Consider the following 26,548-nt stretch of genomic DNA (forward strand, 5'->3'; position numbering starts at 1 on the left):
AGAACAAAGAAGGGCCAAACTTGCTCGGTTGGATGCCGAGTATTATACAAGACGATATCATGTGTGTGTTTCCAGAATGAGGATGAAATATCTGTGCACACGTGTGGCTGTATAAGCTGATCCTGTAGAGCAGGGGTTTGTGAGACATTTCAGAAAGTCATCATCATATAATTTAGTAATGTACAAAAGTCGTACCTATCGACAAACTTTTTTCGCATTCAATACGCATATGTTGCCATATTAGTACCGTACCGTGCCGTGCATGTTATAAATAACTGAATTATGAAACAGAAACAGGCCGCATGACTTTGGTGAAGTTGGTGTTCGCATGAAAGTACGTCGTGAATATAAAGAGCTGATCTGATCTTGTAGTATCTAAATAAATATTTTTTCATCTCATATTTTTCCATTACAATATTTCACTATGTACTTGATCTCTTAGGAAGCACTGTTATGTGTATTATAGTATAACAATGACTCAGATCGTGTCTCGAAAAGTTGGGGGTTTGTGGACAACTCTGACATCCACAGGGGGTTTGTGGGGGATAAAGTTAGGGAAACCCTGCTGTAGAGACTATGGTAACCAAAAGACAGCAAGTACCGAAACAAAACGACATCAAGTACCAAAGAGTACACAAGAAAGCATTCGTTTATCTTGGAAAAACATGTAATGGTTTGACTTGCTTGACTGTTAAATAAAGAAACTATTTACAAAGATGGTAATAAAGAAAGAAACACAACTGATTCTAAACTCATTTAAGTAGTTTTCTCACAAAGCATTCCCTCCAGGCACAGAGTTCTTTTGTGTTAAATGACAGTACTAATGTCCTGCACTGAGATTAAACATATTTCTTGAGGAGCGGGTGTGCTTGCTAATTTAATACAAGGCATTTGGAAGATTTCCTTTAGCAGCACAGGTTAAAATTGAGAAATTCAGAGGGTGGTGGGACATTATTGTGGAGCATGATTGTTTGAAAGTTGTTAACAGGTGTCCTTTAAGGGGAAACGAGAGGGATTATATGCATATGTATCAGATTCCTTAATATCTAAGGTGCAATTGACATTCATGACATAATACTGGCTATAGTTAAACCCAACATGATATTTCAAATGTTATAAGCACTAACAAGAAATACTGGAATTGTGGTGCCAAATATGTTTAGTCTTACCTGCAGACCATTAAAAACTAGACGAGAATTAGTCTGAAAATGACACCTTGACATACAAGTGAAACAATGAAGTTGTGAACTCTGTATGCTGACAGCCAAACTAATTAATCTGCCCCCACCCCTCCCCCCATCCATCAACAAGTCCCCCTTGCACACACTTCCATGTACAAGAAAATACATGTATGCTTTGCACACTTGAATTCTGAAAACTGATCAATTTGCAAACATGATGTGATAAGTCCATAAACATGAATACTACAATTCCAATACTAGTGGTTTTTATACTTCAATAAATGATTTTTTAATTTTTTGTAATTAAAGCAGATGTAGGCTTCTAGATCATTCTCTTACAAACATTTACCCTTTTAGGATTCCTTGCTAACCAAAATGTGTTTCATACTACACAGTAGTGCATGACACCAGAGATCATGTTAACCCAATCAAGTCGTTAAATGTGTCAGCTCATTTTACAATAAAAATGAAATTGTGAACAAAAACTAACCCTGATTTAAACTTTGGTCTTAAACTGTTGTCAGACGATTATTTCTGGCATTTTTCAACCTTTCTCTCAGTGAGTGAGAGAACCACTGGATATTTGATGTAATGCCACTTTTCCAACACAATTTCCAAAAACAGAAAACTTTGGATGAAACAATCTGATGCAAGACGGAGCCGTTCTCATTCGATGTAAAAATCTCCAGGGTGGGGGGGGGGGGAGAAAGGGGCTGGGATGGTGGAGATTTGATTATGTTAAGTCCAATGAAGTTCACATAGCCTTCCTCTGGTATTCGGGCGATGCTACCTCATAGTCACTGTTGTTGAAATAGGTCGATGAATTTTTGAGGAGGAATTTCAAGAAATCGTGGACATTAGTGAGGAGCAGCGACATGCTCTTCTCATCTAAGGTGGTGAATGCCAAGAGGCCTCCAAGTTTTACTGAAAGTAAACAGACATGACCTCAATCAATGATCAAGTTGACTCTTTTGTCTTACATTAATCCACGAGCCTACTGTAGTGAGCCTGGGTATATATTTCTATGCCATTGGTCATTATTTATAACGTCTGTTGTTAGCATGGGTAAATATATTGTTAATGTTGGTCTATTATAACTTCTGTAGTACAAAGCAATCAGACTTTCTACAAACCACATTGATAAACTTGAGGCTAATGACTTTTGTAATGAGGAGAATTTGCCCCATGGCGTAGAGCAAAGATATTGGTGTACGGCTAAGCCAGGACTTTATCTGTAAATTTATAGGATTTGAAAGAAAGCAATATATAAGGTATAAAAAGAAGTGATTCCATACCAAACAGCCTCAAAAAGTGTTGAGCACCATACACTTTGGACATTGGACTCTCTTGGTGTGTTGAAAGAATCTGGGGAAAAAACAGAAACAAAAATCTATAATAACGACGGATCACTCAGATATTCCACACAGTTGACATTTTAAATGTCTTGTTAACAATAATAATAGACCACATCTATCTTAGGAACACTCGTAAGAGTAAACAGAATAATGCTTGGAGGAAAATTGAGCGTCTTCACTCGGATTAAACTTTCAAGTTCTGATTTAGAAAAGGAATCGAGTAACAAGCATAAAAGCCCTGCTGGCAATATCTGATCCGGTACATCAGCCATCTAGTTATTTTCATTTCACATAGTGAACTGAAATCTGAATATAAAATCATACAGCTTAAAGAAATCATTTGGCTAAGATGGTCAGTGAAATGAATAGTTTACTACAACTTCTGCGTGTCAACCAAACGAGCCTAACTCATTGTAATTCCGCATTGGTCTCTATTAACCATTTCTCTGCTAGTCACAAGCTACAGTATCTCGCATAACCTGAAGAAGGATGGCATCAGGTTAAACAACTCATGAGTCTTATGATAACTGATAATACTACAGGGACAAGATGAGCAGACAATTAGTAGCATTAAACACACACACACACATATTGGCAGGGATCCCACAAATTCTTCAAAATAACTTTAATGATGGTTTATGTGTTCAAATTAAATGATAAAATCCATGACTTTTATCATAGAACATGTTTGCACTCTGGTTGAGGAGACTCGGGTAGAACCAATTTTTCATGATTTTTTTTAAGGGAGTTGACATTTTTGTCCAGATTGTCCATGATGGTAGTTTTCTTAGGACATAAGTTTATGAAGTAAAGCTTAAACAGAGAGGTTACAAAGAAGTGTTTGGATGAACAAACAAATTTTCATTTTTCTGCTTCATCACACACCTTTCTTCGCTCTTTTTTTATGGTATGAACCAAAGTAAATCACAGCATTTTTGTCCTGAGCAACAGAAAGTCTACATTTATTAGAGATATGTAATTATCAGAGGGCATCACACATAAGGTATGATGAATTCAAACACTTAATGGTCAGCTACTGTTGTGTGGTTGCTAAGATACACTGTTTTGTTGTTGCTAAGATACTCACGTCTGCATACTGAGCTCTCTCAAACTTGTACAAGAGTTGAGTCCCTAGCATAACATTGAAGTATTCCTTCAATCCTTGCGTGACTTCAATAATAATGCTTTCTCTGCAGAAAAGATAATTAGTTTGAAAAACGTTACATTTAGAGATCAAATTCTTCACAACCATTTTCTAACTGATTTACACCAAAACAGATAGAAATAAAAATTCCTGCAACATGATATACATGCTTGCCAGTAAAGTAGAACGATTCTTAACATGGTTTAGGGAATTATTGGACATGATAACAAGCTGTTCCATGAGGAGAATTAAGCGATATGATGTGTCAAAGATGTGACAAAGGAACAACAGCAATCTGACTACAGGAACCTTACAGGTCACAGAGAGACATTTTTATCAATTTGCATCAAATCTACAAACAACTTTATTTTTGCTTACTTGGTGGCAGTCTTTGTCCTCTTGTGTTTGATGTAGTCCTCTATGATGGAATCTACATTGTGCTTGGCTGGAAGGTGGAGAAGCTGACAATAAAAAAATAAAGAAAATAAATAAATAAAGAGATAATCTAGGACAGAAATTTGTGAAGAGCATAAATTGCTGACAACAAATGGAAACCAAAACTGGTGTAGATTAAACAAATAATATACAGTGTGACATCAGGCGCTATTTATTAGTGTGAACCATCCTCTCTCCCGGTACACTACTACAGCCTACAGTACGATCACGGTAAACTCCAGGGAGTCCGTAGGTACAGGTCCGTGAATGGGGACAAGCAACGGTGGGAACCTGCAAAATGTTGGGACTAATCGGTACTTCTATTAAAGACTTTAACCAAAAAAATGTTATGTCACCTTGCAAATCTAAGATTCATGTCTGAGTTACAATGGTCATAAAATATGTATTTCTAAAAACCCAGTTTTAGTGTAAAAATCTCTGTTGGTATTATCTAATCCTTCACTCTTTGAATATTCTGTAAAACGTAACTGAACCACAAACTGGTCAAATGTTGCAATTGTAGGTACAGATCTGTGAGTGGGAAAAGTAAGGGTGGGACATCACAAACAGGTCAACAGTAACCATGACAACTGAAAAGACTGCAATTTTGGTAATTGTCGACGATGAATGTGCTTACCATCTTTTGTTTGGTGATAAGGTCCCAGTCATCAACCAGGATGGGTTTCAACTCTTCTGGAATTCGAACTTTAACCTCGACTTTATTCAAGAAACTTTCCTCCTGAAAGGCAAATCATATTGCAAGATTTCATTGTAGTATTTCCTTATATATAAATCATAAAATAATAAAAAATATAAAATTATATATAAATATAAACATATAAATGAATTTCCATTTTTGGGCTAATGGTTAATACACCATCAAAGGAAAACTTAACCCCTCAATGTTTTAAATGTTGCTTTGTAAACTCACATTACATCTGCAAGTCAAAATTAGTTTGTGCCAAGTGCCACATGATATCATCCTGGTCACAATTTTCATAACATTCTACAATTTTATCCATTTCAATTTTTTTGTGACAAGGAAAGTTTTGCTGCGCTTGCAGAGTCGCTGACAGGTACAGATCTAAGAAACAAAAGAATTTAAACAGTTAGATAACACTTATCGTTTGCCTCCACAATGAATCCTCAAACCAACAAAAAACAAAATTATAAATATTAATTATATCACATTACGACTCACACTCTCTACATTCAACTCCCCTCTGGTGGCTCTTTTCTTTCTCCCAGATTCGGGCGTGGCCTCTGGAGTAGCTTTTAAAGAAAGAATGCAAACAACAAAGTTTAATTAAACTGTTAAATGGAAAAGAAAAAAAAGTAGTCCAGATTGATGACCCTCCTTTCTTTTAGTAGTCTTTTCATATCACATTTCAATCAGAAAATTTAATGTAACACTATACATACAATAATTTTTGGTAAATTTCAACCTTCATTGTGATCATCAAGACCTACTTATAAGTTCATCTAGAGTTTAACCTGTTCTGATGGATGCAGCACTTACTCCAAGTTTAACAATACTTGAGATAAAACCCCTTTACGATTATCACAATTATGGGCAATCCACATTCCAAGTCTATGACACTGGCCAACTTCTGGAGATATCTTCTTTACAAGCAAGGGTGCCACAACCCACTAATACCTATACATACACACACATACATGCCAAATTGACTAAAATAGACTAATTGCCTGCCTATGGCAAGCAAGTAACCAAACATATTGGAGGAGAGAAATCTCTCTCTGATACAAGCCAATGTATTTGTTCATACTAAGGAAGTAAAGTTTGTCTGCATTCCCCCAATACTGACTCGAAAAGGTAATTATTTATGCTTTCTAGCTACAACACAACACCAGGCTGTTCGAGACTTGATGCCGCAAGCAAGGAAATCCTCGGGCAACAGGGTCGAGGTCAGCACAATCTCTCAGAATTACCTGGCAAAATAATGCACTTTACATAAGACAATTTTACACATAGGTAACCTAACAAATTCCCAATGAATTTGAAAGGAGCTGATTGATGGATCCTTCATACACCTCTTCAACACCAGGACATGTGTTGGTCACAACAGCAAGTTAAATTGTTTTCTTCTGTATGACTCTACCCAAACTCCCGCAAATGTCAAAGGCCATGACTACAAAAGAATGAAGCTGAATACATCGATAGGTACCTTGAGCAACTTCGGCCTTTGTTGCTTCCTGTTTGGCTTTTTTGCTGGCCTGCTTTTCAGCAGATGGAGTCGATGATCGCTCTTTTTCACCTTTATCTTGTGGCTTCTTTTGAAGTCTTGCTTTCTTGGCTTTCCTGTTATTAAATTAATGAGAAGGATGCATAGATGGTTATGGTTAGATTTCTCTGTTTCGATCCCCACTGGACAGCCAACAATAAAGTGGTGCAGTATAGTGTCAACATAGATAAATCTAAATTTTTCTCTTTTTTGCTCACTCGTCACAAAGGAACATGATTACTGCACGATTACTTTATTAATAGTAAGAACAAGTCCTCTGACCTCGGAGGAAATCATAGTTGAATAAAATACCATCATCAAAGTTAAAATCTGAAAGCAAACGGATAGGACGACTTGCTAAGTAAAGGTGCTTACGCTTTGTGAGCTGCAAGAAGCTCCTTCTGTTTCTGTAGATTGGCATCATTAAACTTCAGGACTCGACCTTCTGGTACCCACTCATCCCAGCTGAGGACGCAAGGAGAGATAAATCAAGATGTAAAATTAGACACTTGATGAAGGTCACAGATGATGTTACTATTGAATATATATATAAACAAGGTATGAAGATAACAACAACAAAAAAACACTTTTATACAGAGCAAGTAAAAGAAACACTTTGACCTTACTCCTATCTTGAAAGATATGTTAAAAACACATATGCAATTCTTTGAAAACTTACTTTTTATTCCAGCCATTGTAATGAATAAAATGTTTGATTTGTTTGTCCTTCATTTGAGTTTTTGTGCACTGAAGAAAAAAGAAAGAAGGAAGATAGCAATAAAGATGTCATCAGTCGTGAAACAGAAGTACAAAAGATTTTAATGGTCCTTACAAAAACAAAAAGGAAGAGTTCTGCAAGACCACATACATCCTCGCATATATGAAGTACTGTATGCAATGCGCAGCTGTACCGATCCCACTACATGACTGAAACCTACTATCTTACGCCATTAAGTATCACAAGAGCACGTAGGATAATAAATAAATATATTAAAAATATTTTAAAAATATATAAAAATATATAAATCAATCAATCAATCAATAAATAAATAGATAAATCAATCAATCAATCAATAAATCAATAATCATAATAAATCAATAGAGTAACTGATGGTGTATGACTACTGCAATAGTATTCAAGGGTTCAAAATTTGGTTAGAGAGGACCAAGACTCTTCACATATATCAATACTTGAATGTGCTTAGAATAATTGACCTGAATCAAGATATTCCAGAAATGTTCTGAGCTTCTACGACAGTTGTTTCAAAACTGGCAAGATATATACCCAAAACACCCCTGTTATTCAAAGTTTTTGCTGGGTGACCACCATTTTTTTATTGTGCTCCGGGGAAGGAGTCAACAGAGATCCCGGCCCCTCCCTTTTGACTAAAAATTGCCTAATTGCAAAATGGGTTTATATTTTTCAGCTTTCAATGTAATATATGGTCAAGATTTTCCTGCATTTGTTTAGGCCCCACAAATATCTACCATTTTTTGCTTCTGCAGAATCTTTATGGAAATCCTTCAAAACATATTGGTGACAATACAAAGGGCCACTTTGAATGCCAGGGATTTACACAATTTAAGGGTTGATAACCTTTGACTTTAATATACCTTAGCCTTAGCATCTACATTTTAATAGATATTTCCCATCTTCATCAACAACCAAGAAAGGAACAAGGCGATGTATGGTGGAAGGGGGGGGGGTGGGTGTGCATGGGGGTTGGGCTTTGATGTACCTTCATGCAATGCAATGCAAGTCCACTATGCTCTGCATTCATAATTTCATACTTACTTTTGCTTCATATAAGAGTGGGCCATGAAAGCATAGTACCCTTTCTCCTGTTAGGAAACAAGAATATGAAACTGGGTTTCCTTCTGAATTAGAAAATTGAGACAAAACTCTCTGATTCGCTGATTGCTTCTATATTTCTGTAGCATCCCAATAAGTATAAGGCAATTAACAAAAACTTACAAGGAACTAATGCAGAACATCAAAACTGGTCTTGTCTTGTAAAAAATATTAGTGCGGAATTTTGGTATTGACGCAGTTGGAAAATGAAGCATTTTGACGATAGAATTCAATTTTAATTAAATTGTAAATACAAGGTAATTGGTAGCTACTGTAACTTGTAAGCACACATTCTAAAACACTAATTATGTCAAGGATAAATTTATTAACAAGAAGAACATATAACAACATGACACCGCATCTCCTGGAGTAAGGGAGGGTTTAGCCAGTCAAAAGACAGTAACTTCAACCAACCAAATGTCAAGCTAGGGACAAAATATTGGTACAGAGCTTAACTATGTGTGGAATATTATTAAGATAGACCTTTAAAGGGTGTGAAGACTCGCACACAAAGAAACGTCTCATTCCGGTAACCTGATCTAGTTTCGAATGTGGTGTAACAGAAGTGTTAGAAACCACCATCGATCCCAGAAAATACACACACAGCTTGCTACCGTTGGTAATTAGACACTAGTGTACAGTCAACACATACAGCTACGGTCAATACCCACAACACAGTGTACAAAGCAGCAATGGACATCTCAGGTATAGATGAAAGATAACAAGGTATCACGTTTCATTACTGTCTGCATTTTGTAGCGACAAGAAGAAAACTTCACTCGCAAGCAACGGAAAATACTTTTTCTGAGCGCAGCACACGGTTTGGGGCGAGTCTTCAATGGCTTTAACTAAGTTACATTCTCTGCCACTTTAATACATCACTTCAGGAATAAATTTAATGTCGCGCATACTTTTGGGTAGCTATGGTAAAATCATAAAGTGTGTTGTAATACTTAGCCTACCGTGTTCCTTCTATTACTAATGGGTCTACGAGTCTGATGTAACATAACAGAAGTGGCATAGGGAGTGCGGTAGCCTTATTACCAGCGCAGCGTCCCCAATGCAACCCAGTGATACTTCTTTACATTTAATGCGACCATCAATCACGAATGTTTGTGGGCAACAGCCTACTTACCATCTGTGAATTTGACTTTCCCTGATGGCATCTTTCATCGATTTTTAACCACAGTAGAATTGCAGAACGGAGCCTAACGTTATGAGTCCGTTATTGCCTATTGTAGTCTGTTACTGGTGCTGTTAGGCTAATAAGCGTTAGTTGTTTCACTGTAGCATGTAGCCTCAGTAATGTTATTGTTAGGATAGACAGCCGTGGAATAAATCTATTTGCAGGGAATTTATGTTAGATTTCTTATAGTAAGTTTGGTGACTGCAAATTCGAAACCACTCAATGTTAAATTTAGTCACATTGTACTTCAGGTCGACAGTTCGTGCGTCAGGAAAACAGCGACCTAAATATCCAAGACAAGTGCAAGATTTCAAAGTTTGACCATCGCAAAGTGCACTACCATACTAGTGGCAGCATGCAAACAACGAATCAAACAATAAACTGCTTACACCATGCACTTTGTTAAATCACATATAATTAAAATTCACAATATCACGTTTGTACTTAGTATTTCATTTTTTTATAGGATACCAGACTTATTAAAGACACTTAAGTTACAAAAAAATAGGTATGTTAGACATTGTGGCTGTAATTAAGTCTGCTTTATGTACTAGTGACATTTTAAAGTCTAAGAAATTGACAAATCATATGATAAGTCACATGACATTAAACGCGTTATATCGAAATTTGTTTACCATAGGACGTCAGCCGTGAGCAGTTTGTATAGCAAGTTTCCAACATATGGCCATTGGCGCTCTGGCTAACAGGCTGTTCTAAAAAGAGTTTTGAAGCTATTATTACAGCAGAGGTGCCTGGATGTAAAATGTGAGACTTGCACACCACAGAATTCCAAGTGAATATCGTACTCCACTGATCAGGGACGAAAATTAACACCAGCAGTCTTCAAACTGGTCAATATCGTTACCTGATCGTTTCCAAATACTTGTAATTCTTAGGCTATAAGTCATTGAGAGTACTACTAGTAATAATATCATTAAGTTCCACAAACAATTTGGCTATAGTACCAGCGCCGTATAAGACGTAAATAGTTTTCAATCATGTTAACTTAATGTTGAATGAACTATTAAGAAATTACTTTATTTCCTCACAAATGATGATTTCTCCTAAAATTTATGGAAAAGGGATCAGAGAGCTGCTTTCAATAGAATACTTAGCCTAATAGGTAGTGTCCATTATTTAATCATATCAATAGACCTATGTTTTAAGTTCACAAGTTTATTTATCCTTGCTGGGTTTTTGTTTTGAATCTTTTGTGCTAGCAAGTTAGCTGAGAACTTTAATAACCTGTCTAGTATCCCCCCCCCCCCCAATTTTTGTGTGCCACCTATTTTCCATACCCTAAGCACACAGTGTGAATGAAAATAATCTGATCATATAGCATGTAGGTCCAACAGCATTTTTGCCTTTTGGGTAATATTAACTGCAAATCCACAGTTTCACAGACTTGCACATTGAAATCACCTAAAGAAAGTGACAAATATCACCCTAACACAAGGTTTAGTACTTTACCATGCAGGTATTGTGGTAACCATTGTTGAATATATAGGCCTATAAGCTTACAAAATGTGAAAAGATTTAATTGTTAAATTTTGCAAAATTCCATATGAATAGTCAGTCAATGCAATTATGCAATTTAAGATAGTAATGCTACATTCCATGTGAAATATTTTCAGAAATACTACAGAAATTCATTAACTGATTCTCAGTTGTGAGAGAAAATAATCCGCCTTTATGAAAATTTGAATCCATTTCTATTTAGAACTTCTATGTGATCGGAGTAATTACAAGAAAGGTACAATATTTCTCTTTGACTGAAATACTGGTAAAATATATTTCTAATTTGTCTACAATGGTCAACTTATTTCAGGAAAGTGAGTCATGGCTTTAAGAGGAATAAAGGTTATCGAGCTTGCTGGTCTGGCACCTGCCCCATATGCTGGTTTGATCCTCTCTGACTTTGGTGCAAGGGTTATCCGGGTAGACAGGACAAACCAATTGATGGCTGTCGACAGGCTCTGTCGAGGAAAACAGTCAATTGCTCTGAACTGGAAGCAACCTGAAGGGCTTGGAGTTCTAAAGAAGCTCTGTGTATCTGCAGATGTGTTGATTGAGCCCTTCAGACCAGGTTTGTGGAATCCCTGACAGTAACTGATGCATTGTGGGTGATGCATTTTCCCGTTGGAAATTAATCTGAGCTTTTCATTTTAATGACATTTAATGATTTGAAATGGAATAGATCTCTCTTTGTTTGGGCGTGATTAAGCTTATATAGCAAGAGCATCTGGTTACAAATTTGAAATGATTGAATGGATTCATTAACTATTCAGTAGCTACCACCTTTATTCCAGGGAAATAGCTGAGAAGGAAGTTCATAAACTTGCTGGATCAATTGCAGGCACATCTACTGTAGATGACCAATGCTCTGTGCTGGAGAAATAGAAAATTGCTGCAAGAATGATTGCAATTCAGTTCATTACTTTTGTACCTCAAAGTTGCCTATTAATGAAACTTTGAACTGTTTATGAAAGAAACTTTTGTAATTTCCACTAGCTCCGAAATTTGTTGTTTAAATATATAAAGTGTACTTACACTTTAACACACTGCTGCCATGGTGTATACCAGAAACTTTTTTTTTTTTTAAACTTTTCAAAGGGGTCATGGAGAAAATGGGCCTAGGACCAGAGTCAATTATGAAGGAAAACCCAGGACTGATCTATGCTAGGATGACTGGGTTTGGACAGTCAGGTCCATTCAGCAAGATGGCAGGTCATGACATCAACTACATAGCTACATCAGGTATGTTTGGTTTGGGGTCAACCAGTAGGCTGGTCATGGCATATAACCATAGCAAATACATATGGTTATGACATATAGCTATATTAGATATGTATGGTTTGGGCATGATCCAATTGGCTGGTTATGGCATATAACCATTTCAGATATGTATGGTTTCGGTTCATCCCAAGGGCGTAGGAACCGGGGGGGCGCCAGCCCCCAGTGAAAAATATGGGGGGGCGGAAGTATCATTCCACCCCCCCCCCCTGCTCCGCAAGTCAGAAAACCCCTTTTTTCATTTCCAAATGAGAAAAAAATCTCATTTGGAGCACCAAATTGCATTTAAGGCCAGGTGAAAATGCAAAATTCTTTACAAAATGGAGTGGGAGTTGAAGTGTGCTATATTGCACCAAATTGCATCTGAGGCCACCTGGAAATGCAAAAAAATTCCAAAGGGGAGGGGGACACCCCCTCCCCCTAGACCCCTCCCCCAGGCTGGCCATCAGTCTTCAGCCCCCCCACTCAAAAGTACCTTCCTACGCCACTGGTTCATCCTATAGGCTGGTTATGGCAAATTGCCATATCAGGCATGTATAGTTTGGGTTTGTTCAGTAGGCTAGTTATGGCATATAACCATATTAGATATGTATGGTATGGGTTTCATCCAATAGGCTGGTTATGGCATATAGCCATAACAAATACATGCCTTTGGTTACGGCATGTTGCCATATCAGACATGTTTTGGTTTGGGTTTGTTCAGTAAGCTGGTTATGGCAGATATCCATATTAGATATGTATGGTTTGGGTTCATCATGGTTATGGCATATAACCATAACAATTATGTATGGCTTAGGTTCATTCAGTAGGGTGGTTATCACATATATACCCATATCAGACATGTATGGTTTGGGTTCATTCAGTAAGCTGATTATGGCATATGTCCATATTAGATATGTATGGTTTGGGTTATTCAATAGGTTGGTAATGATATATAGCCATATTAGATGTGCATAGATTGGGTCCATTCAGTAGGCTGATTATGGTATATAGCCGTATCAGATATGTATGGCTTGGGGACATCCAGTAGGCTGGTTATAGCAGTTGGAGGTTTTAATTTCCAACACCTATTACTCATGGAATCAATAGTCTAGTCACAGTTGGTGGGTAGGGGAGAGGATAGGGGCAGATCTCCTACCTCACCTCGCTCTGGTCTGTTCCCCCCTCCCCCCCCCCTTTGTTTCCATATTTACATAGATGTTTTGTGACTCTCAGCATTTACTGTATTCATCTCTTTCTTTTTTATTTCAATCCTCCGATTCTGCCTTCAGGGGTTTTATCTCAGTTTGGCAGGAAAGGTGAAACTCCCCATGCCCCTATAAATCTCATGGGTGATTTTGCTGGAGGTGGAATGGTGTGTGCCTTGGGTATCTGCATGGCTCTGTTTGAGAGATCTAGGTCAGGAAAAGGTCAAATCATTGATGCTAACATGGTGAGATTTTCTTCTTGTGATGTAGCCACATCAAATAAATGGCAGTGATATGTCAAAACACTATGTGCAGGTTCCTCGACTTCTTTTGGTCTTGCTGGAATAAAATTCTCGTCAAAGTTTTCAAAGTTGCTGTTACCATTCTCAAGGACGTGAAACTGCCGTGTAAAGTAGGCTGATGTGTATGTCAACAGGTTGAAGTGCTGTGTTTCTGTTTACATCATAATCCAATGTTCGTATATAAATTCATGTAGTACCCGACCAACTGACCATTAATCCAAATGTTTGATTCTTGTGATTCATCCATAGTTTTTATGATATCACCTCAACTGCCTATCGTCTTCCACTTCTATTAAACAGTCCCAAAAAAATTTGACACATGCAGTACCACCATTCAGATTATCGTTGTATGAAGCACTATTGGGGTCATGCACTTTCCTTGGTGGAAAACAGCCTTAAGCTCTTGAGAAAGTACTGGAATAGTAACACCAGATTAACGGATTATGAGATTCACTATTCATGAGGTTGGACAAAAAATGTGGGGGGAATTGATAATTTTACATAAAGTTGCTTACTGGATAATTTAGGAAGCTTTAATGCAAAAAGACCTTTCTACTGGATTATAAAGAGAGTGTTTGAAAGTTTTACTTAGCATAAATTTCAGGCATCAGGACCTTAAATATTAATCAAGGATCTACATGTTGAATCTCTACTCTCTTTCCAGGGGCTTTTAAGTTCCTGTGCAATTATGAAAAAGTAATGTATAAGATAGCACTGTTTTCTGTTTTGAAGTGAATAGGAATTTGGTCACTTGGGCACAATGTAAAAATAATTTGGAGACAAAAAAAAATAATAATATTTATTGCTATAGGCAAAAAACCCATTACAATGATTCATAGCTTCTGACGTGAGACATCAGTTTTTTTATATTTAACAAAATTCTGAGGGAAAAAATAAAAACTATTCGATCTAACGCTAACACTGTGTCATGGTTTAACCATTTTTGTTATGTCATATATCGGCTTTACAATGAAGTATTTGACATATACATTCATTTATCAACAATGGATTATTTAGAGATTCATTAAAATATGAATATGCATAAAGTATTCTTGACAAATGATGACATTGTCCAGTCTGGTTCACACCTCGATATCATCAACAATGCATTTCACAAATTATATTTATCACATTTTTCTTCATTTTGGATAAAGTAAAGTGCTCATTTCAGAGGACGACGACAGAAATGTGACATGTACAGCTCATACCTAGATGATGATGTCATTCACTAGAGTGTTGCCAGATGGTTGATTCTTCAAACAAAATTAATTTTTTAAGAAAATCACATCTTTGGTGTACAACCTGCATGCTATCAAAGATTAGTTCATACATTACCGAATACCTCCTTGTAGCGAACTGTAAATTTGAGCGCTAGGCAATCCTTTAAAAGGTGTGTTGTTTTACCAATCAGTAGCATGTTGTTTCAAAACTGAGGGCATGCTTTAAATATCTGTGTGGAAGCAAGAGCTGTAGAAAGTGAGCTTCACTACCTTGAAGTCACGTATTGTTTTGAATCGACAGGTGGAAGGGTCGGCATACGTAGCTGCTTGGACTTTCATGGCACGTGATATTGGTGTACTAGGAGATGAGAAAGGAGCAAACCTTCTGGATGGAGGGGCTTATTTCTACGATACCTATCGAACACTAGATGGGAAGTATATGGCTGTTGGAGCCCTTGAGCCTCAATTTTATGCCAAGCTGTTAGAAGGTAGGAAGAACTGATGTTTAGACATAAAAAAATTCTATTTTAACCCCTGAATTCCACGGCAAAGAGTAAACAAGTTTGTAATACAGATGTCATAGAAATTTAAAAATCAAATAAAATGGGGGTATGGTTCAGGAAAAGTCATGAAGTTTCAAAGAATTCTTTCTTTTTTTTTTTTCCTTTTTAGGATTGAAAATATAGATTCCCTACATGAAATACTGCTTGCATCCACTCAGAAGAACTCTTAGTTTAGCACACAGAAATTCTTAATATGTATTGAGAAAAGGAACTCAGACCTGTACTAAGTTTATAATAACAGTTACTTAATAATAAAATGTAAATAGTAAATAAAATGTCAAAAGTGACAAGTGATACCAAAAGTCAGGAATAACCTAATCACAAATGTCATTCAAATTTCAAGTGGATTTGCACAATTTTGAAATTCGACTTCTTCAAATTTTCTTCCTCAGTTCTTCCAGCTAATTAGCTACTTATTCCCTTCATTTGTTTATTTGTAAAATGTTTGTATAAATCTGTATTGGTTTGATATGCTTTCAATTACTATCGATATTCAAACACAGAATGTTATGACATGTTATGACATCCAATATTATGACATCCAATGTTATGACATCCAATGTATGAAATCCAATGTTATGACATCCATTGACCTTCTGCTGCTATTACAACATGCATTTTTCAATATTCAGTTTATACATTTTCTTTGGGGGCTTTACACATTATTAACGTTTACTAACCAACCAACCAACCAACCAACCAAATACCATGTCTATTAAAGTGCTGTTATCGTGAAATAAAACATGCTCAAGAGCACTGTACAAAAGAACCAATACCTGGAAGAAAAAAAATTACCAAACTTAAGAAAACCTAAAAGTAATAACAACAGCAATAAAAGTGAAAAATGATATAAGACAGGGTTATAAACCACAATAAAGAACATAAAAATATAAATTTACATAAAAATGGGCACAGTATTGTGAATTAAACAACAAATAAGATTAATGCCCATACTCAAGCCTTAAAAGATAAGTTTTCAAATGCTTCTTAAAAGTATCAATAGATGTGACATTTCTCAAGTGATGAGGAAGAGAATTCCAGAGTTTAGGACCTGCAGCACTGAACGAACAATCTCCATATGTGACTTTGTTAGTACGAGGAATGACTCTCACGTACACAACAAAAGAGCAGACATCAAACACTTCAGCAAGGATCAAAGATACAAAGCAACATTAGTATTGACCAATACTTAGAGTGGGACACTAAACATTATAAACATTATAAGACACTAAGTCTATTATAGTGTCAAAATAATACACTCCGAGACTAAATGCATCAGTGTGCAGCTGGAATCAAACAAAGATGAGTTGCAAATTATTCACCTTCCCAAATAATCATTGACCTTTACAAGACTAAAAGCCAAAGAGCGTTACTTAATCATTCATTGATCTATGATTCATTTCGGATCTGGAAATAAGCCATCTCGGTTTGTATAATCTGTCTTGTGGCAATAATCTTCATATCGCAGCGACGATAATAATCTCAAATATTTTTGATCGTAACTATGAATATTCCTCCAGGAGGTTTGGGACTTGTTGTTTTGTTTTGCGTTTGATAAGGTATTTTGTGGGCGCAGTTAACTGGACTTGGTTCTAGCTTTATTAGTATTTTTCTGGCTTCTGTTTAAGTTTTTTGTGGGGCATTTTGTGGATTGTGCAGTGTGGGTTTATGGACCATTGAAGCATGTCATTTCAGGTGTGTAAGTGTTTGACCAATGTTATCAATATAGTGAAGCTTGGTATTAAAACTACATCCTTAAATTCTTAATTTAACGGTCATTATTTAATTTGAAATTTATTATTCACTTGCATTAACAATTATGAAATATTGATGTGACTGCCGACGGTATCCCTTGTTGTATTGTGATATCTCCGTGTTTCACAATATCATCAAAAGTCAATACAAAAGCAGGTCAAGTTACTGCTCTGCTCTTAAAGTTGGTTCAATCAATGCTGATAAAGTCTTCCTTCAAAGTGGAATCACACAGTTTTTTTTTGTTTTTTTGTGGCAAAAGAGCATTTAATTTAGATGACTGAACTGCTGTAGTACGCAACCTAAATTTGTTATGCAGGCCAATCTTCCAGAACTGTACTGCTTGAAGGTGACTACCTTGATAGCTTGAAAATTACGTTGTCAGGTGTTTGCTGTGCAGACTTGTCAGGTATATGTTTGTGTGTGTGTGTGTGTGTGGCCAGCATGAAGGTTATAATATACCGTCAGCTAATGTCACTGAATATGATAGTAATTTAGAGATAGAGGTATGGAGATTTTAGCAAAAACCCTTCAACTAGATGCATACCCCTATACAGTTCTATGTGATCTTAATATGGTGCTGTAAGCCAATTCATCAGATTGAAATCCCAAAAACTTTTTTTTTTTTTTTTTAGTACATTGTGTTTTATTAATATCTCATAACTCTCCAAAATACACAATAAGTGAAACATACATTCCGCAAGAAAGCTTTGGCTACTCCCATTTGATATCTTTTGGACGACCAAATTTAATATCATTGGTCCTCTGGCATGACTATCAAATGCACAGATTTTCTGATGATGCTGGATATTTCTCGACAGGGTTACAGCTGTCACCAGATGATGTACCCTCACAGATGGATCAAAGTGAATGGCCTGCCATGAAGAAGATGTTTGTCAAGATCTTTGCATCCAAAACCCAGTCTCAGTGGTCGGAGATCTTCGACGGGAAGGACGCTTGTGTCACCCCTGTGCTGACCAGAGACGAAGCGCCCCACCATCCACACAACCAAGCTAACAAATCGTTCCTTGCGAATCAGTCTGGCAGCTACGAGCCCGTCCCTGCACCACGTTTGTCCCGCACCCCAGGAGTACCGGCGACCACAGCCCGCCCTGAGGCTGGTCAGCACACCCCAGAAATAATGGCAGAGTTAGGATACAAAGATGAAGAAATTAAGGAGTTAGAAGCTAGCGGTGCGGTGGAGACGGCAAGTGTTAATTCTAAATTATAAGGTTGTCGGCCAATGTACAGGTCAACTTGTGAGTGCATGGGACACAGGAACCAGTACAATATGTGATATTTTGTGTCCAATTTTTGAAGAACAAATTTGGATGATATTTCTAGTCCTTAAAAAAGACTAGTTCAAAAACTAAGATTATGCAATATTTGTAATTTTTATAATCATAGATTTTTTTTTACGTGTAATGCGGCATTCCATGTAAGTTTTTATTTACTTGTATACTTGTTTGCCACTCACTCTTCTGGTTAATTGTGCAATTTGTTTTAGTATGTTCAATACATCTCCAATTTCTTAAAAACCTCTCTGGTTCATTTCTTGACCAAGTTAAGTTCTCCGTTTTTCCACATTTCAAGGAATGCTAGGGTCTTGAAAGAGTGAGTTACACCATTTCTTATTTCACAAACTGTGACCTGCAGGTATCATCTTGATTTGAGAGCAAAGCAGTACTTTTACTTTTTCTGCAAAGTGCAAAGTCAAATGCAGCAAATATGGAAGAGAATATAGTCAGATGAAAAACAAATGCCAACCTTGCCATATGTCAACAGGGTATTAGTATTAGTTTGACTGCACATATTGATAATGATAATCTAACATTAATTAAGCTACAGTAGTTTTATGACTTTTCTGTATTGGTGAGTTGAATATGAAATGAATTTCTCTGTTTACTGAAAACGACAGCACGAATCGTAGCACATACAGTGTGAGTATTGCCAGCTGTTATTGTGGGGTATGCCCCATGACTGCCATTGGCAACAGTTTTAAACAATCATTACATTAGAAATCAGTATCATTGAAATCTGTACATTAAATCAGTACATTTAGAAAATTAAGAAAAGGTCATCAATATTGCCCCCAAATATGCTACAAAAAGTCCCCTCTTGTCATGAACGTTTTTTTTTTATCTTTTGAGGCCCCAGTTTGTTAAACCCCAATGAGAGGCACGTTTTTGGCTCAAACAAGGTGTTTAGAAATTTGATATAACTTTACAGTTATAAATATCAAGTTAATTATTGAGTAGGCCTACATTTCCATTTGCAATGAGCTTCTGCACCATTGAATGCTCCCTCTGTATTCACCGTAACATAGCAGCACATGTAATTATAAACCTCGCCTAAATGAAACCTCATGGAAACCATGATGTGTTTTGTGCTTTGTTACCATAGTTACCAATATAGATTCAAAAGACTGAGACACAAAGAGTTACACATAGAAATTGTAAATTTGATAAGTAAAGATGTTTTCTGTTGTAGCGCTGCATCTTTTATGTGAAAGAAAAAAGGAATTGATGAAGCCAAACATCTTCGAAATGAAATTAGGGCAAAGTAATAAGATGCACGTCTATGTACGACCGTTTCGGATAATTACTCCCGTTTATGCAACAACAACAACAAAAGCCACCGAAGGCTGGCGCCAAAAATTACAACCTATTACATTGTGGCTTCTTTTTTCTTTCTTTGAGATATTTTTATTTTTGATCAATGGAAGATTTCATCAAATGTTGTTTCTAACTAGTACTGTGTATTTCATAGAGGGATGAAACTGCTATGCAATTAACAGAAATTTATCTTAATTTGAAGTCTTGAATGAGGAGTCACGTACAGCATTGCTGCTAGTATATCCATAGCATTGAGTTTAATATTACTTTATAAGTATTCACCAATCGTGATGTGAGACAATGTCTGTCGCCATTCGACAGCATACATAACGTTACTTCCTTAGAAGTGTTATTATTAGTAGGTGGGATGGATGGATGCGTCAATGAAAGCACATCACTATAATTGTAATATAAAATCAGATTTCTGTACAATAATTATACAAAGATAAATGTTGAAATAATAAATATATCGAAGCAAAAAGGACAAGAGAAAAACGAGTGCTTAATTTCATTCCTTTGACTTTCTAATGACTCAAATAGACTCAAATAATGACTCTAACGACTCACATAGAAAGAACTTTCACCCGGAAAAATATTGGAAACACATGAAAAGAAAGGCTTAGACATGCCAAACAAGTCAGTCATTCCTCAAATGTCATTTGTCAAATGTCATATACCAAAAGTTCTGTCATTAAATATGATCATATTAAAATATCTGGTGTTGCTGGGTATATTCAGAGGTATATCATCCGCATATGGACCATTTAACATTTAGACCTGTTTCTAGAATACATAAAACAGGTCCAGGTTGGACTGAGAGCTGTGTTATCAAATACAGGGAACTTCATTCTGTGTGCATTTTCATAAAGATTGCCAGAGGTCGAAAATTAAAGAATGAGTGAGTGAAAATGATTCCTTGGCTATTCAGATTTTCACCATACTATTAAACCGTAAAAGTATGCTTAATGATCTTTGGAATGTTCCTTTAAGACTAAAATCCATGACAACTTTGGCCCAGAGTCCGTCAGTGTCGACCTAAATGTAAAAAGTTCATCAATCCATGATTGTCTTATCAATTGTATTAACTCAACCAAAACATCTTCTTTTAATTTCATATAAAACAACAGAGCTCACTTGGGTGCCATTCAACATCCTATTTGCTTTACAGATTTGTATCGAATTTTACACACGATGCACTTGTTCATGCTATTTGAGGCCATGGAATTTTGAAGTGGATTTTCGCGTTGCATTGGAGGGGCTGCTGTCCAAATGGTCTTTGCATGAATCCAAATGGTCTCTGCATGACTAAAGTAATCCAATCACATTAATTGATGAGCACTGGATGTTTACAAGGATCATTTCCCAAGGAATGATTTCAGTCTGGACAGATAGCAACTATTCCCCCCCCCCCCAAACAGTCCTACAGCCATCCTTAAAGATATGCAATATTAAATATACCGATAAATATTAATTTGCTTTGAGATCCTGATGGCGGGCTAATGCTGGTTGCCATGCAGAAATGATCAAAAATTTGTCCAGTATCTCAAAGATGGATTCTGGTTTACATTTACAAACAGCAAATTACCAGCAATTATTAATCAGCTGACCATTATGTTGAATCTTTCCGGTATTGGGGTTGCTGTAATGGCCGTCCATTAAATGTGCATTACTGTCGATTTCGAGAAATTTACTGATTACAATCGTCGGTGTTATAAAGCGAATCTTATTATGACTGACTTCATTACAAAAGTCAAACCAATCAACTTAATGGCAAATAATGCTATCGGAGTGGATCTTGATTTTGGTAATAAGTAGCGAGAGGAATTTTAATTTGAAAGTGATTGGCCCGTCTTTTTCTCAGCATAATTTGCCACCAAGGTTACTGGCAGATGCACAAGATGGTTGCTATTGGTTCAATTGCCTTAGGGTAACAAGACAAATCTAGGGCATGAGCTCGTCATCTGTGGACGATACCAGTGTGACCTCAGCTTTCAATGGGATTTCCTTTTAGTAAATTTGCTCTTAACGATAAAATAAAGGAAAAAAATATTGTTAATTGCATTTTAAGTTGGAATTTAATTTTTATACCCATGTGGTCATTTTTGTTGATTAAGCCTAGCCAATAAATATTAGAATATGGCAAAAGGCTAATTGGAAATGGACGATATCAAGCAACCTCACCAACAATATTTCTTTAGTTTTTTAATTTTTTGGAGGGGGGGGTGGGGAATACATGCCCTCTTGCATACCTTGGCATGACCTTTGCCTTTTTGACCTACTTTCAAAATGTGTTTATCAGATACAGATGATGTCCACAGCATAGCACAAATGACTAATGCGTACTCTCGGCCATTAGATCCAAACCGAATTTGATTAAGTTTCAAACTTACTGTTTTGTTCGAAAGTAGATAAAAAGTACTTCAAACCAGATTTTGTTATTAATGTTAAAGCTTTAATACTTTCATAATACCAGTGTGACCTCAGCTTTCAAATGGATTTCCTTTTGGGAAATTTGCTATTAAAGATATAATAAAGAAAAAAAATATTGTTAATTGCATTTTAAGTTGGAATTAAATTTTATACCCATGTGGTCATTTTGTTGATTAAGCCTAGCCAATAAATATTAGAATTGCAAGAGGCTAATTGGAAACGGACGATATCAAGCAACCTCACCAACAATAGTTCTTTGGGTTTTTTTTGGGGGGGGGGGGAATAAATGATGTCCACAGATGATGTCCAGAGTATAGCACAAATGGCTAATGCTTCCAATCTGTCATTAGATCCATACAGAATTCGATTAAGTTTCAAACTTTCAGTTTTGTTCAAAAGTAGATAAAAAGAACTTTAAACCAGATTTTTCCCCTCCCCCAAAATGATCAGAAATTATTTTTAGAATATAGGTTCTCCTGCCTGCCCCCTCCCCCTATAACACCTTTGGGCTAGCAATCCCCCCCCCCTGGCATTGCTGTCCGTATTAGACTGTCTATCATATTTGGGGGCAATGCTGATGACCCATATTCTGACTTTATTAGCCCACATTCACGGTTAATCAGCACACATATAAGCGTTTAATACCCCACATTATGGCCTAACCATTATAATGGGATTTGGCTTGCTATTTATGCAAGTTTTATCCCTTTCATAATCATTAATGCTTAAATAGAGAACAGACCTGCAAGAATGGGTCTTCCCTCACTTTCAGATTGTTCCCTTTTATAGACATCCCTTGCAGTTACATTCAAGCAGTTCAATTTGTGACGAACTGAAGAATCAAATTCAGTCTTAAAGGGTGTGAAGACTCGCGCAAAAAGAAACGTCTTATGCCGGTAATCTGACCTAGTTTCGAATGAGGTGTAACAGAAGTGTTAGACACCACCATCAATCCCAGAAATACACACAAACAGCTTGCTACCATCGGTAATTAGACACTAGTGAACAGTCAGTACACACAGCTGTGGTCAATACCCACATCACAGTGTACAAACGATACAGAGATGGACATCTCAGGTCCAGCTAAAGATAACAAGGTATCACGTTTCATTACTGTCTGCAATTTGTAGCGACACGTAAAAACGTCACTTGCAAGAATCGGAGAGTTAACTTTTGCAGATGACCGCACGCAGTTTGGGGCGAGTCTTCAATGCCTTTAAAGATAGGATTGTACTGGCAGTGTGTATTTCATGAATACCCTTGCCTGTATGAATAACACTATTGACGCAGAAAAGAATAAAAATTCCAGGAACGATTCACCATTTGGTTACTTTTTATTTCTTAACAAAAGATCAAAAGGAAAAAAGAAGAAGAAACAAAATGTCTTAAAAATGGAATTTCAAAAAACCCAAGATTGAATTTGTATTTTCATATGGAAGACAATAGGACAAAATGGGTTTAAAAACAATACGTCATACCAAAAAAATGACTGAACTCTACGGGCGAACTGTCAAAGTTGTTCCTCTTTTATAGATATGATGCTACTTATGGAGGATACCTGATGGGACTATAATACAAGGAGGTATCTATACATGGGCATCTCAAATAACCGTAACATTGTTTTACCTTTTTGGCAACTTCCACATACAAAAATTTACCGATACATTTAGAATTATTTGTGTGTTATTTTGTGTGTTGGATGTGTTCATGACAGTACTAATTTAAAAAATGGCCTTCTTTTTAGATTTGATGCTTTATTTAGTAAAGCAAATGTGAATTGACACCAGTTTGGAAGTTTTGCTTGGTCAAATCATTACTCAGTAGGGGGGGGGGGGTGGGGGAGAGGGGGGAATTCAAAGATTAAAATGTTATTCATAATTAGGTTAAAGCCATACTTATTACAAATTATTACACACTCATAAATGTTTTGACCCCATCATGCGAGCCTGTTGAATTCTTTACTGTGCTTATTTTAAGTAAGCTACTACTGATACACACCAAAAGTTTAGAGATATATACAGTTAGAAGAGAACCCTTCCATTAACACGGTAAGTATATATGAATATTTATTTACGCAACGTTACGCAGAGATCCGATTATAGTGTTGTTTTGCAATTCATGTCTGCAACTACACCAGGTGTTGACCAATTGACCAGTGTCACCCAAAGTGTGAACTATGAGTTACACAATTTGACTTATCATCCTTTAATTGAACATTATTATTCATGTCGAGGAGTTCATGAATATTCATAACTAATAACTATTCATTCTAGTAGTATCCAATCATGTCTAATCTCACCTCAATATGAATTAACAGAAAGATATGTCTACGTTCGAACACAGACAAAACTTTCTATGTATTCCAGATAAATGTAAGTAAAATATTACTGTCAAAAATTTATACGATTCACTGTGAAAAAATCATTTTTTTCCTTCATTTTGCGAAAACAATAACCCTAAAAGCAACATGAGTTTATAGGTAATCATACAATGTCATGCAGGAACTGAATGAAGTGTGTGACAAGGTAACAAGATGAAAAGAAATCTTTTGGCTGCAATATTTACAATAAATGCAAATTCAATACATGCATATATAGATTAATTCATGAATAGATCACTTCATGGCAACCAACTTGTAGCAAAAAGGGAAGGGAAGGCAAAAAATCTCTATTAAAATGGTGGTGGGTGCCAGGGAGGGGGGTAGGTGGATTGATAATGACTATAACCTAATAAGGGTCAACTGCCTCCAGTACTTTCCAGCTGAATCTAGTAGTAGCGATATATTACATCTGGCAATCCTCTCTCTCTATCTCTCTCGGCTAGTATCCACTCTTGCCAGAGTATCGTTTCACGCTGTGAAGACAAAGAGACACAAACAACTTCAAGAGTGACGTTGGTCATCACAGAAACGAATCGAGGATTACAACTACTACCTCGATAAATAATAAATGCCAATGCAATGAATGCCCCTGTGACAGACATCATGTAGACATAGATGTTACAGTTGTGGTTAAATATTATAACACTGCTAGTTAAAAACCCACTTTCAGGTTTCTTCCTTTTCAAATTTCTAAACTACGGTGGGTTTTAATGGGTGACTTATAATGTCTGCTGCCAGATAAATATTGATGGGTTTGTGATCATCATGAACGATGTTCGTCAAAAGCTCAAATTTCTGCATTATTATACTCGACTTGGATTGTAATTACGTTACATTACAAAGAAATTTCAGTTTGCCATGATGATGTCACTCAGTTTGGCTGTGTTGCCAGATGCCTTCATAAAATTGACCAAAAAAAATGAAATTTCAATATGTGCAAAATGACATGCTATTATGAAAAAATGGCTAATTTAAGGGGTAGAGGTTATGCTTTATATATTTTGGAGAAGCATGACTACTTGCTAATGGGCAAGATTTAAAGTTGTCTTGGATATATAAGCTGCTACAAATGAATGTTATGAAAACCATATGTTAATGTATGCAAGTGTCTAGCTACCAATGAAGAAGACTCCATTCCTAACCCTACTACCACCGATTCAGACCTCCATCTGGGGCTAGGGCGAGGAATATTCAAGTAAAGAGCATTTAAAGTTTTCATTGTCTGCTGGGCGAATTCCTCCAAAGAATGGCGATTACTCCACAATAAATGGTAGATTATTAAACAGTCGTCTCTCGTCAAAGGAGGTTGCTACAGTTCGGCGGCCCGCTTCCAGCGTAAAAGTTCTCTCAAGTTATCAAAACAATGTTCCTTTCTGATGAGATAACTGCCTGGTATTCCATCTTGTTCTTTCACTCCTCTCCTGTTGTCCATTTTGCCTCGATATAAATGTTTGGTATTCACAACCTGTTGTACCTTTATCCTATCAGTCGGCTGCTAGCTTCAACAATCAGATTTTCCCGTTTGCCACAGCCGTTTATACGAGCACACCTTCTTCCCTTAACAAACATTGTCTCATCTTCCATAATACAGTGCATGCTGAAGTTTACCCAGTTAGTAGCTTGCATAAATAAAGGTTAGGTAACATGCACAATCTACATAACCAAAACAAGATGCTTTTTTTTTTTTTTTTTGCCATTCTGTTTTCAGAAGTAAAATAAGTCTGACCCCTCCCCCCAATCTCCCACTGCAAAAAATCTCCATGCAAACATTTTGGCCAAATGTTGTTATTTGAATGTTAAATGCTGAGGGACTCCATAAATGACGATGGTATCATAGAGAATGTGGCAAATGACTTTTGAAACCTGACATTTTCTTTTATCTCTTCATTTTTGGCCCTTTTTAGAATGCT

General features: G+C 36.5%; 3 protein-coding genes across 6 annotated transcripts in view; 1 reads left to right on the top strand and 2 right to left on the bottom strand.

Annotated features, from left to right (window-relative positions):
* Window positions 1-649: 649 nt before the first annotated feature.
* On the bottom strand, window positions 650-9,755 carry LOC139979176 (mortality factor 4-like protein 1). The gene is made up of 11 exons (XM_071989909.1): window positions 9,346-9,755; window positions 8,154-8,200; window positions 7,038-7,105; window positions 6,734-6,823; window positions 6,302-6,435; window positions 5,317-5,387; window positions 4,753-4,854; window positions 4,059-4,141; window positions 3,624-3,726; window positions 2,477-2,546; window positions 650-2,105 (listed from the first exon to the last, which is right to left on the bottom strand). Exons 1-11 carry the CDS (start codon window positions 9,374-9,376, stop codon window positions 1,936-1,938), a joined length of 969 nt encoding a protein of 322 aa, XP_071846010.1. The 5' UTR covers window positions 9,377-9,755; the 3' UTR covers window positions 650-1,935.
* A 333-nt stretch (window positions 9,756-10,088) lies between these two features.
* LOC139979174 (alpha-methylacyl-CoA racemase-like) lies at window positions 10,089-24,106 on the top strand. The gene is made up of 6 exons (XM_071989907.1): window positions 10,089-10,247; window positions 11,225-11,482; window positions 12,010-12,153; window positions 13,461-13,621; window positions 15,200-15,386; window positions 18,035-24,106. Exons 2-6 carry the CDS (start codon window positions 11,236-11,238, stop codon window positions 18,442-18,444), a joined length of 1,149 nt encoding a protein of 382 aa, XP_071846008.1. The 5' UTR covers window positions 10,089-10,247; window positions 11,225-11,235; the 3' UTR covers window positions 18,445-24,106.
* LOC139979172 (heterogeneous nuclear ribonucleoprotein K-like) overlaps window positions 23,574-26,548 on the bottom strand; it is a 96,103-nt gene continuing 93,128 nt past the window's right edge. For all 4 annotated transcript variants that reach the window (XM_071989901.1, XM_071989898.1, XM_071989900.1 and 1 more), the window contains one exon: window positions 23,574-25,111. In XM_071989901.1, coding sequence (XP_071846002.1) covers window positions 25,078-25,111 — 34 coding nt within the window. In that variant the 3' untranslated portion in view covers window positions 23,574-25,077. The remainder of the gene's footprint in view (window positions 25,112-26,548) is intronic.

This window comes from Apostichopus japonicus, chromosome 13, assembly GCF_037975245.1.
Source record: "Apostichopus japonicus isolate 1M-3 chromosome 13, ASM3797524v1, whole genome shotgun sequence".
Taxonomy (NCBI): Eukaryota; Metazoa; Echinodermata; class Holothuroidea; order Aspidochirotida; family Stichopodidae; genus Apostichopus; species Apostichopus japonicus.